This window comes from Sciurus carolinensis, chromosome 1 (genome assembly GCF_902686445.1).
Source record: "Sciurus carolinensis chromosome 1, mSciCar1.2, whole genome shotgun sequence".
NCBI lineage: Eukaryota > Metazoa > Chordata > Mammalia > Rodentia > Sciuridae > Sciurus > Sciurus carolinensis.
Window position 1 is genome coordinate 75852271 of NC_062213.1, and position 12637 is coordinate 75864907.

General features: G+C 39.6%; 1 protein-coding gene across 1 annotated transcript; it reads left to right on the forward strand.

The window, feature by feature from the left end:
- The first annotated feature begins 10318 nt into the window (after positions 1-10318).
- On the forward strand, positions 10319-11425 carry LOC124990781 (CCR4-NOT transcription complex subunit 7-like). Its single transcript, XM_047561149.1, has one exon. The coding sequence runs from the start codon at positions 10568-10570 to the stop codon at positions 11423-11425; it is 858 nt and encodes a 285-aa protein (XP_047417105.1). The 5' UTR covers positions 10319-10567.
- The last annotated feature ends 1212 nt before the right edge of the window (positions 11426-12637 follow it).

Genomic DNA, 12637 nt, shown 5'->3' on the forward strand with positions numbered 1-12637 from the left:
ATACACTTCAACCAATCAGGGGAGAGTACACGAGATAAACGCGGACAGCTGCAAGCATAGGATGGGTACACGAGGGGGGCATGCTCTAGTCACATCGTTAACTAGCCAATCATTGGAATTCGCTGGTTGTTTACTGTATAGCTGGCCACTTTTGGCTCAACGTCAGGCGCCATCTTGACCATGCCTAAGGCTGGGGGTCTCAGAAACCCCGACATATCCCCCTTCTTTACTATTAAACTAAGGCTCGGGACCATGCCTGTCTTAGGCTGAGTGGTCAGCATATGTCCTTACCCGTCATCAGAGTCTGCAGAGCATACTGCAGCTCCTGTCTTAGGTTGGTACACAGCCACCTCCTTCATTACCTGTCTTTGACTACCAGTCCAGCATCAAGAGCCATACTAATGGGGGGCTGTCGGCCTTTAGGGCGGTCATGGCCTGATGAAAGATAATTTGATCTCTCTATTGGCTAGCTTGTAGATGCATGCCAAAACGAATGAAGAGAAGAAGGCCAAGGCAGAGGAATACCACCATAGCTCCTAAGCTTGCCCGCTGTTTGACAAATCTATAAACAGAAGAAAAACCATATAGCCATATTAAATACAGAAACAATATACATCCCAATGGAGTTACAATATGGGCAACACAAAACAGCTCTCAGGGAATAAACGCATCCCAGTCCCAAAAGTTCTTGCAAGGTATCCACTTGTTCTTATAATGAGTCCATTCTCTGATAGAGTCTCTATGGTCTGTAAGGCTGCAGCTGTATCTTCGACCAAGTGATCGTTGTTATAGTTGTGTCAATGCTGCTACTGCAAGGACTGTGATGACAATGATCACGGCTGTTGCAATGTCAAAGCCTCTTCTGTTTCTTGATAATAGCACTGGCAATTCTATATCTGCAACAGAAACTAGGACTGGTAGGAAGATAGAAATGTGCAAATTGCACGGGTGGCAAAAGAACCCTTCCAGTATTGTGAGAGATAGCACACGGTTAGTGAACAGTTAAGAGGTATTATTAGAAATGTTAGTTGGTAGAAACATAAAAGGGAGGAAATACACAAGCTGACGTGGGAGGAAAAGCAACACCACAGCTAGGGTCAGCAGAACGAGTTGCTCTACTCTGGGTCTGATTTGTAGTATGATTCCAACGGCAAAGTATGATTCCAACGGCAAAGTGCTCCTGTTAAAGCAAAGAAAGGCTAGAAATATCCTTGTCACCAAAAGCAGCATGACCTGAGAAATCATCAGTAGAATTGACAGACTTGTAGAGGAATTGGTGAAAAACAAGAAAAGGAAGAATAAAAAATGTGTTAGTTAGAAGTGAAAAATATGGCCAGGCTAACAATGGCCCATAGGTTCCGGGTTTGCCTTTCCGTCTGAGTTTTTGTTATTGGAGGAAGGCTCAGACTCGCCATTGTGAGGAGGAGCAGCATCACTTGCATGCTGTAAAACTCTGATTAGCCTTTCTGGAATCCAGACTGGAGTCTGTTGATCCTGTGGGAAAATACAAACAGACCCTCGGACCCAACGAAGGACTGGATCCGGTCCTTTCCAACAACCTGTCAGGATATCTTTCCATTTTGCCCATACTTGAGGAGTATTATGGGGATTATAATGTCGATCAGCTGCAGAATGGCCGTCCTTATCCAGAGTTAAGAAATTTAGAATGAAAAGAACTAAATTAAGTTTATCTTTAGGAGACTTGTAGGAGGCTCCTATTCCCCCTTTTTGTTTATTTAGACAATTTTTTAAAGTAAGATGTGCTCTTTCCACAATGCCCTGTCCCTGAGGATTATGGGGGATGCCAGTGACTGATTGGATGTTAAATGTTTGTAAAAACAACCAGAAGCTTTTGGAAGTATAAGCAGGACCATTATCTGTTTTAATAACTTTAGGTATGCCCCAGCCAGCAAATGCTTGTAGGCAGTGTTGAATGACATGTTTTACCTTTTCTCCAGAATGAGCAGAAGCCATAATGACCCCTGAAGCAGTGTCTACTGACACATGTACATACTTAACAGTACCAAATTCAGAAATATGGGTTACATCCATCTGCCAAATATGACCAGGCAGCAGTCCCCTGGGGTTAACTCCAAAGGATTGTACTGGGATTAAAGGAGCACAATGTTGACAATTTTTTACTATTTGTCGAGCCATACATTTAGATATAGGAAATTTTCTGCTCAAAGTAGTGGAATTTACATGGAATTTTTCATGAAAGAGTTTTGCTTGTTCCTCTATGGAAAAAACAAAAATTGATTTGGTGGCCATATCTACCAAGTCATTAGCATTGGCCAAAGGTCCTGGTAAGTTAGAATGAGCTCTAATATGTCCTACATAGAATAGATGTTTACGCTGTAGGATAAGGTTTTGTAGCGTTGTAAAATAAGAAGCTACCGTGGACATGGAAGAAATATGGGGTACCGTTTCAAGAACCTGTAAAGCCTTAACGATATATAAGCTATCAGATAGAAGATTGAATGGCTGATTATCTGCTAATTTAAAAGCTAATATTACAGCTGCAAGTTCAGTAACCTGTGCGGAGTTGGGTGGAACTATTATGGTGTGAAGTTGTTTACCGATAAGTACTGCACCTACTCCATTTTTGGAGCCATCAGTAAAAATGGTTACACAGTCTTTAAGAGGCTGGACACTAGTCACTTTTGGAAAAACTATGGGAGTATTTTTACAGAATTGAATCCAGGGATGTTGGGGATAATGGTTATCAAACTGAGCTGAAGTGGAACAATATAATACTGACCAATCATCATCATTATTAATTAGCCATTTAATTTGCTGAGTGGAATAAGGAGTTATAATAATAGACGGATGGATTCCAAAAACAGTAATGCAAGATTCTATTCCCTTGAATATTACCTGAGCAATAGCTTGGGGATATGATTGCAATGATTTAGCCGGAGAGCTAGGGAGATTTATACTTTGCAGAGGTCCTCCTTGCCAAACTATGCCAAAAGGGGTATGCTTTTCTGAGATTATGATTAGACTTAATGGTTGAGTAGGATCACAACGATCAACGTAACACTGCTGAAGTCTATTCTCTACTAGCTGTAAGGATATCCGTGCTTCGGGAGTAAGTTTCCTAGGGGAATTCAAGTCAGAATTACCTTTTAATATATCGAATAAAGGTTTTAATTCCCCTGTGGATAATTTTAAATAGGATCTGATCCAGTTAATGTCACCTAAGAGTTTCTGAAAATCGTTCAAGGTATTCAATTGATCTGTCCTGATGGTCAACTTTGTTGGTCTGACTGTAGTAGCAGTGAGCCTTGTACCCAGATATTCTTGGATCTCCTCTAATTGTAATTTTTCAGGAGCTATCGTTAGTCCTCTCTTTTCTAATGCTTGAGTTATAAATTGTAATGCTTCTAACAAAACTTCTTTTTCTGGATGGCAAATAAGTATGTCATCCATATAATGATAAATCAACAATCTCTTAAACTTTTGTCTAGTAGTTGTTAACGCTTTATCTACGTATATTTGACATATAGTAGGACTGTTAGCCATACCTTGAGGCAACACGGTCCATTCGAATCTCTGGTCAGGCTGAGTGTGATTAAGAGAGGGCAAAGTAAAAGCAAATCTCCAACAATCATTTTTGTGTAAGGGTATAGAGAAAAAAGCAATCTTTTAAATCCAAAATAATAGTAGGCCATTTTTTTGGTAGTGCAGTGACAAGAGGGAGTCCACATTGGATGGGTCCCATAGGGTACATTTGTTCGTTTATGGCTCTTAAATCATGTAATAACCTCCATTTTCCTGATTTTTTCTTTGTTAAGAATATTGGAGTATTCCAAGGAGAGGTAGAATGTTGCAAATGACCTGCTTGTACCTGCTCTTGTACCAACTTATGAGCTGCCTCTAGCTTCTCTTTTGTTAGGGGCCACTGTGGAATCCAGTGAGGCTTATCATCTTTCCATATTATAGGGATTGATGGTTTATCAGTGGCCCCTAGGAAAAACCCAATCCATGAGAATCAGTTTTTGGTGGAAGTAAAGGCAGTGGTTGGGTAGATCCTTGACTATGTCTTCCTAATCCTTTTTTATCATCATAGTTCATATTTTGTAACATATTTCTTACAGGAGTCCCTTTGTAAATCTGATCAGTGGTGAGTTTCATATCCATTTGCTGCAGGACGTCTCGTCCCCATAGGCTAATAGGAACATTACAGACATATGGCTGAAATATTCCTGTGTGTCCCTCTGTATCTTTCCACGATAATGAGGAAGCACTTTGATTGGGGCTCTCTGCTACTCCTAAGCCTCTCAAGCTCTGAGCTGCTGTGATCGATGGCCAGTGCTTTGGCCAGACCATTGCGCTAATAATACTTTTGTCTGCTCCCGTATCTAATAAACCTGTAAATTCCATATTTCCCACTTTTAATTTTAGGAGGGGCCTCTGTTCCATATCCATAGTAAGGTTTATTAAAGTGGTTCCTGTTGATCCAAAACCTCCTTGTCTTTTATTTGTATTTTTACTGGGCCACAAAGAATGTTGACTGGGCAATATAAGCATTTGTGCAATGCGATTCCCTGGAGAGATGACCGTAATTCCTTTTGGTGAAGAGACCAAGGCTTTTATTTGTCCAGTGAAATCAGGATCAATAACCCCTGGGTGTACTATAAGTCCTTTTAGTGTTGAGGAACCTCTACCTAGTAATAGTCCTACACTGTTCTGTGGGATTTTTTCATGCCAATCAGTATCAATCATCTGCACCCCCATATCTGGGGTTAGTATGAGTCTGGAGGTGGCACAGATGTCCAATCCGGCACTTCCTGAGGTGGCTCTGCGCTCCCCTTCTCTGTGGGAGGATACCACCGTTGGGGAACTTGTTGAATTACCCTGTATTTTTGTTGCGGGCCCCGGGGAGGGCCCTGTCTCCCTTTTTTTGAAGTTCAGGATTCAACCCTAGGAAATTATCCTCCCTATCTCTAATAGGCTGACAGGCACTATTCCGATGACTTCCTCTTCTGCATCTTGGACATAGCCCTGGGGCATAAGGTGTAACAGATTTTACTATAGTTATCTCTTATCTTTTATTAGGGCATTATCTCCTTGCTGCTGATTTTGTGCATCTATTGAAACGTATTGGCCTTCTCCTATTAGCATTTCAACATTTCTATCGGGAAACCTTGCCACTATGTTTCTGCAAGCAGTTTCAACAGCTATTTCCTCCAGATAACACTGCTCTGCATACCTGTTTCCAAATAGTCTTAACTGCCTCTTTAAAGTTTTTCTAATGGTTGATGGTATCTCCATTTGCTCCTCAAATACGGGCAGGTTCTACAAATTTTGAAGCTCTTTTTATTAGGCTTAGGTTTCTCCTACCTTTTCCCCTTGTTCTTAAGTTTTCACTACCACTTGGTTATTCCTTTTGGGGGTTCTTTATGTTAGACTTAGTTCCCTTTTTTCCCTTGTTCTTAGATTTTTTGAGCAATTATTTTCTAGGTCACCACCACTCAATTTTTCCTCACTTTATTCTTTTTAAGCGTTCTTTTCTGTTACTATTAAATCCTGTTCATGAAGATCCCCCTTGTGGCACACTGAGCAGCTTTTCTTCTATAAACTCTGGGCTTACTCTACTAGGGTTTGAACATATAATCATACAGTGGTTTCCTTATTTTCTAGTCCTTCCCCAGTGTTTCTACTGTAGGGTATTCAAAAAAGCCCTCAAGGGGAAACCTTTCCATAGTATCGAGAAATACTTTAGCTGTTTTTTCCTTTAATGGCGTCTCATGGTTTTTCCCTGAGGAGTTGCTGCATTCAGACCCCATTGTTACTAATTTGAATGGCTTTAGTTATGGTAATTACAATAACAAACAGTAGCCTAGCCGCCAGGAGCAACAAAATTACTGAAGGGAAAACTATCAGGTGCGCATTAGAATTTTTATAGCGGCTTTTCACGTACTACCTAATTGGACCGCTTCAAACGTGTTTCTACTTTCACTTTAATTAGACCGCGTTCCACGCGTCAGGACCGCTGATGGCGTGTCCCGATACCCCCCGACCCGCGTTCTACACGTCAGGATCCGGATACCCTTCAACCCGCGTTCTACGCATCAGGACCGCTGATGGCGCGTCCCGATACCCGCGTTCTACGCGTCAGGATCCCGATACCTTTCAACCGGACCGCACTCCGCGTGTCCCCAGGACCGCCGATGGCGCATCCTGACACCCTTTTTTTTTATAACTGGTTTAACTTGTATACAAAAAAAATTTTTTTCAAATATCTTACCTCGTTTTCTTTTATAAGGCCTTCATCTTTCCTTCATGTCCCGGGTTTCGGCACCAGTTATCGCGTCCCCTCTGGCCGCAGAGAGAGACACGACAAATGTCTGAAGCTTTGGAAGTTTATTGTGCACAGTCCCTCTCCTACGCTTCTCTTACTCCTAGCTTCTGCGCACTCCCAGCTTCCCTTCTCCCAGCTTCTTCCAGCTTCCGCGTACTCCCAGCTTCCAGCTTGGCTTCAGCCTCCGCCTTCGCCGCTTCTTCCGCTTCTCCCTCTTCTTCAGCCCCCGCTGCTTCTGCCTCTTCCTCAGCTTCTCCTCTCTACTCTCCCACCCACCAGGCTTATATACACTTCAACCAATCAGGGGAGAGTACACGAGATAAACGCGGACAGCTGCAAGCATAGGATGGGTACACGAGGGGGGCATGCTCTAGTCACATCGTTAACTAGCCAATCATTGGAATTCGCTGGTTGTTTACTGTATAGCTGGCCGCTTTTGGCTCAGCGTCAGGCGCCATCTTGACCATGCCTAAGGCTGGGGGTCTCAGAAACCCCGTCACTTACCCATTGCCCTGTGATGCGCATTTCATTTAACTTTGCTGTGCTGTATATATTGTATATATAGTGGACAAAGGAGTCCTAATTTTATAATATCTAATCTCTAGATATTAAAGAGGTTGCCAATGTATGACAAAAGTAGAGTTAGTAAACTAATACATTTTGTACACTTTGTGTTAAAATTCATAGAAAGGCAGTCCTCTGAAAAGGACTTTTGGAAGTGAAATCATAACATCATATCATGTGACCCTCAGATGTGGCACATGTGACATAGGAGAAAGAAGTGGAAAAAATGAAGGATTCTAGGCCAGAGTGATCCTACTTAGAAGACACTTTCAGATGTAACCATTGTTACATGTGTGTAGTTTACTTAACACTACTATGTACATAGTGGACAAACTTAAGTCCTTATTTGAAACATCTAGTCTTTCTAGCTGTTTAGAAGTGCACAAAGTATGTTAAAAGTAGAGGTAGTAAATAAAACATTTTGTAGATATCTTTTTTGTTAAAATCCATAATGAAATAACTGTCTTTTAGAAATGGAATGATCAAAACAGTTCTCTGAGCAGTACACATTGTATTTGTGCTTGTTCAGGGGGGAAGAAGGAAAAGAAAATGCAAAGGGCTTTATACCAACGTATTTTCTGTGAAGCAAGATTGACCATTGTCTCTTACATCTGTGTTTTGTTTTACTATGTACATAGTGTATATAAAGGACAAAAGTCCTAATTTACATCTAGTCTATCTAGATGTTAAAGAGGTTGCCAGTGTATGACAAGTAGAGTTGGTAAACTAACACATTGAATACGCTTTGTGTTAAATTCATAGGAAAGACTGTTCTTAAAACCACATAGGAAGTGAAATTGTTAGTCATCTCTCAGCATTACAGATGCATATATCTGATCCCTGGGTTGATAAGAGACTAGAAGGGGAAGGGTTCTAGGCCAGAATGTTCTTGTTTTGGAAGACACTTTCAAATTCTAGCCTTTAAAAAAAGGGGGTTTTGTTTCAGAGTGTAACCTTTGTTCAGTAAGTGTTGCAGTTTATTCAATGCTATTGTATGTATAGTTTAAAACTTAAGTCCTTGTTGGAAACATCAAGTGTTTCTAGATGTTTAAAGGTGCACAACACATGGTAAAAGCAGAGGACTAAATTAATGCCTGTTAAGTATTTTTTGTTACTATATAGGAATGGTTGCCATTTCGGAGAATGGAATTGTTGAACTTGATGTCTTGGAGAATACGTGTAAGATTCACTGGGTGGTGGGTGGGGGAATGAGAAAGTATGCATAGAGAAGCACTCTGTGCCCTTAGATTAGTTCCAATTGTCTAGCCCTTGTTATATGTGCATTTTAGTTAATATTGCTGGGTATTAAAGGATAAGTCCCAATGCCCAAATTTGTTAGAAGTAGCAAAATAATCCCTATATAAATATCCTTTTGTTAGTTTTTAGGAAGAACTGTCTTCTGGGAATAACCCTTGTTAATTCACCTCTTGGAGGTAGGGGTAGTCCTGAATTTAGTCACTGGAATGGTGCTGAGGGAGAAGAGGAAGGGTGAGGGGACGTGCTCTTTGCTAGTAGCTCCATATCTGGAAGGCAGGTTTAGATTATAACCATAGATCTATATGCATTTTTGGTAAAGTACTTGTGTTTATTGTACACAAAGTTCATACTTTATTTCACAACATCTAAGCTTTCTAGATGTCCTGAAGTGACAGTGAATCATAAAAAGTAGAGCTAGTAAATTAGCCCACTTGTAAATAACTTTTCATTATAATTGATAGAAAAGATGCATCTGGGACATGGAATTGCTTTGTTTCTGGGCAGTGTGTATCAGGACTTACTCGTTAGGCTGGCAGCAGAGGGCACAGGGGTGCACACAGGGAAAGACATTTCCATGTGAGCCACTGGTGTGTGCATCTTCTGGCTGTACTATAGGAATACTTTAATTCACTGGGAACATGCATTCTTGCTAATACTTTAGGAGTAGAAATCTGGTAATGAAACAAGCTTGGTGTATCCTGTTGCTTTGTCTCATTTTAAATTGAGCCTTAAGGGAATGCATTATTTTAGTTGTAACTCTGCCAATATGTCTATCCAGAGGCCTGTTGCCATTACTGTCTTCAGTGAAATTTTTGTCCCCAAGAAAGGATAACAGATTGAGTTGGTATAGTGTATTCTTGGTTATCGAAAATACTCACGTAGCTTTTGGATTTTGAATTGGTGAATATTCATGATACACACCACAATCTCAATAGCACAAAATGGGATATTATGCACAACCTGGAGGGACACGTCCAACTAAGCTGCTTGTGACTGGATGACTTTGCTCTTTGCTTGTGTTTTTATTTTTCCTGTAATGCACACATTAACATTTAAAAAATAAATGCTATTTTAAAAACAAAACCAAAAAATTATGGTGATAATAATGTTCCACCACCAGATTACTAGTAACAATTTTATGATTACATGGGATTTCTGCTTCAAATTTTTAAAAACAGGTTTAAAAAGTTTCATTAATAAAATTAAACATATTTATTAAAGAAAATTTAGAAATCACAAGTGATTGTGGTTTCTGTTAATAAATCTAGTTAAATCAGTAAAGAGAGGTTGCATATATGTAGTAGTTAGTATACTTTGCTTTCAATTTACAAAACAATAAAAAATGAAATTGAGTTAGAGTGGTTGCTTGAAGTTAGAAAAGGTAAGGGGGAGGAGACATAGGAAAAGATTGATTAGCAGATAAGAAATCATCGTTAAAATAGAGAAATAAATTCTAGTGTTCTATAGCACATTAGAGTCACAATAGTTAATTAATATTTTTAAATATATCTAACTAGACAGAACAGAGAGTTTTTAAATGTTCCTAGCACAAAAAAAAAATGATAAATGTTTAAGGTGACATACATCCTAATTGATTATTACACATAGTCTATATGTAATGAAACATCATACTGTACCCTAAATATATGAACTTCTTATTTGCTGATTCAAAATAAAATTAAAGCCATGTAATGTTTCCTCTGATATGTGATGCTAATTCATAATAAGGAGATAGGGGAGAATAGAGGTAATTTGGACAAGACAGAGGGGAGTGAAGGGAGGGTAGGGATCATAGGGGTAAGAATGATAGTAGAATGAATGAGACATTATTACCCTGTGTGCATGTATGATTACATGACCTGGGTAACTCTACATCATGTACAACCAGACAAATGAGAAGTTATACTCCATTTATGTATGATGTGCTAAAATGCATTCTACTGTCATATATAACTAAATAGAACAAATATATATGTATATTTGTGTATGTATATATAATTAAAGCTGTGTGCAGTGGTGCACAGCTATAATCCAGCTACTTTGTGGACTGAGTCAGGAGGATTGCAAGTTCAAGTTCAGTCTGGGCAACTTAGTGAGACCCTGTCTCAAAATTGAAAACAACAACACAAACAAAAACATAAAAAGATCTAGCGTCCCCGCTAGGACGTGCGAGAAGCTAAGGCACAGCACGGTGCGGCGCAGCTCCGGCTCCCCTTTCCCAGTTGCTGGGCGAGCGGTGTCTATGGGGCACCTGCTGCCGCCGCCGATACCGCCACCGCCACCGCCGCCGGGTGCTGCCTCTATGGCGAGGAGGAGGAGGAGGAGCGCGAGCTCAGAGACCCAAGTACACAAATAAAGGACAAAGTATTTTATGAAACAGATCTTCAATCAAATATAACATTTTGATGCTTGGCATCTAGACTCCCTTGTGCCCTCACTATGCCAGCAGCAACTGTAGATCATAGCCAAAGAATTTGTGAAGTTTGGGCTTGTAACCTGGATGAAGAGATGAAGAAAATTCGTCAAGTTATCCGAAAATACAATTACGTTGCTATGGACACCGAGTTTCCAGGTGTGGTTGCGAGACCCATTGGAGAATTCAGGAGCAATGCTGACTATCAGTACCAACTATTGCGATGTAATGTAGACTTGTTAAAGATAATTCAGCTAGGACTGACATTTATGAATGAACAAGGAGAATACCCTCCAGGAACTTCAACCTGGCAGTTTAATTTTAAATTTAATTTGACGGAGGACATGTATGCCCAGGATTCTATAGAGCTACTGACAACGTCTGGTATCCAATTTAAAAAACATGAGGAGGAAGGAATTGAGACCCAGTATTTTGCAGAACTTCTTATGACTTCAGGGGTGGTCCTCTGTGAAGGGGTTAAATGGTTATCATTTCACAGTGGTTATGACTTTGGCTATTTAATCAAAATCCTGACCAATTCTAATTTGCCCGAAGAAGAACTTGACTTCTTTGAGATCCTTCGATTGTTTTTTCCTGTCATTTATGATGTAAAGTACCTCATGAAGAGCTGCAAAAATCTTAAAGGTGGATTGCAGGAAGTTGCTGAACAGTTAGAGCTGGAACGGATAGGACCACAACATCAGGCAGGATCTGATTCATTGCTTACAGGAATGGCCTTTTTCAAAATGAGAGAAATGTTCTTTGAAGATCATATTGATGATGCCAAATATTGTGGTCATTTGTATGGCCTTGGTTCTGGTTCATTCTATGTACAGAATGGCACAGGGAATGCATATGAAGAGGAAGCCAACAAGCAGTCATGACATAGTCCTTTTTATTTTATTTGACGTACACACATGCTTGTATATAGGTTTTATCTCTGGTTGAATCCTTTGAACAATAGACAGTACCTTTTCCCCCCTTTTGTAGCCCATTTGTTTTTGCCTTTCAGTACCAAGTATGACCGTTCCTATCTCAGATCTTAATAAATAGAAGTATATTCAGGTTAAATTTGGCCTTAATTTAAAATATTTGTTAGCAAGCGTGTGTGACACAGTGGGGAAAGCTACATCATATTGAATAATTTGATAAACTTTACCTACTTGAGCTTGTCCCCCCAGCCCCTTTCCTAAATTAACTAGCACTGACTGTAATTTATTTCCCTGTTTCATGTCTCTCCCTTCCATTCTGCAGGAGTTTTAGCTATTTGAGATTGTGGACCATCAATTGTGCACTTTAGAGAGTGATTCCAATCCTCTGTTTTATCAGAAATTGTGGTTTTTCTTGCTCTTAGCTAGAAAAATAACCATCTGCCAACTTTCTACAGTATTTGTTTTTGACCTACAGAATATAATTGCACAGGTGTTGTGCAAATTGTTGATTCAGCAAGACTAACAACAACAAACTACTGAGGAGCTTAATAACTACTGTTTCTGTATGTAGTGTTTAATCTTCCAAGCACATCTAGTGTCTGTCAGTTTCTAATTGGCATATGTAGGCTGCTCTGTGACTGAAGAATTTTCAAACCAGCTTTACACCCTTCAGGAAAAAAAAACCTTATGATTGGATATTTAGTATCTGCCAGGAAACTGGCATTCAAGAGTTTGAGGCTACACTTGTTTTATGATAGCACACTTCCCTTGATCTGCTTTTTATTCCATCACTGTTAACCCTTTTTATCTTATAGCCATACTTAACGATGCTATTGATTTGTTGATTACACAAATCAATTTCATTAAAGTCCAAAGATAACAAGTCTTTAGGTATATTTTGTATCAAATTAAAAGACAAAAATTGTGCTTTCATAGTTGCTACAAAGAAGTACTGGAGAGATTTGGTGCAAAACAACAAAATACAAAAATATATATATATATATACACACACACATATATATAGCTAATAAAATTACCTGAGGAGTGTAATGCTTGTTTATTTTTTTGTGTATATCTTTGCAATCTATTTTATATATATTGACAAAAGAGACTGTGAAATATTTAGCCATGCAGAATATGTGACCAGACCAGAGCATGCGTAGG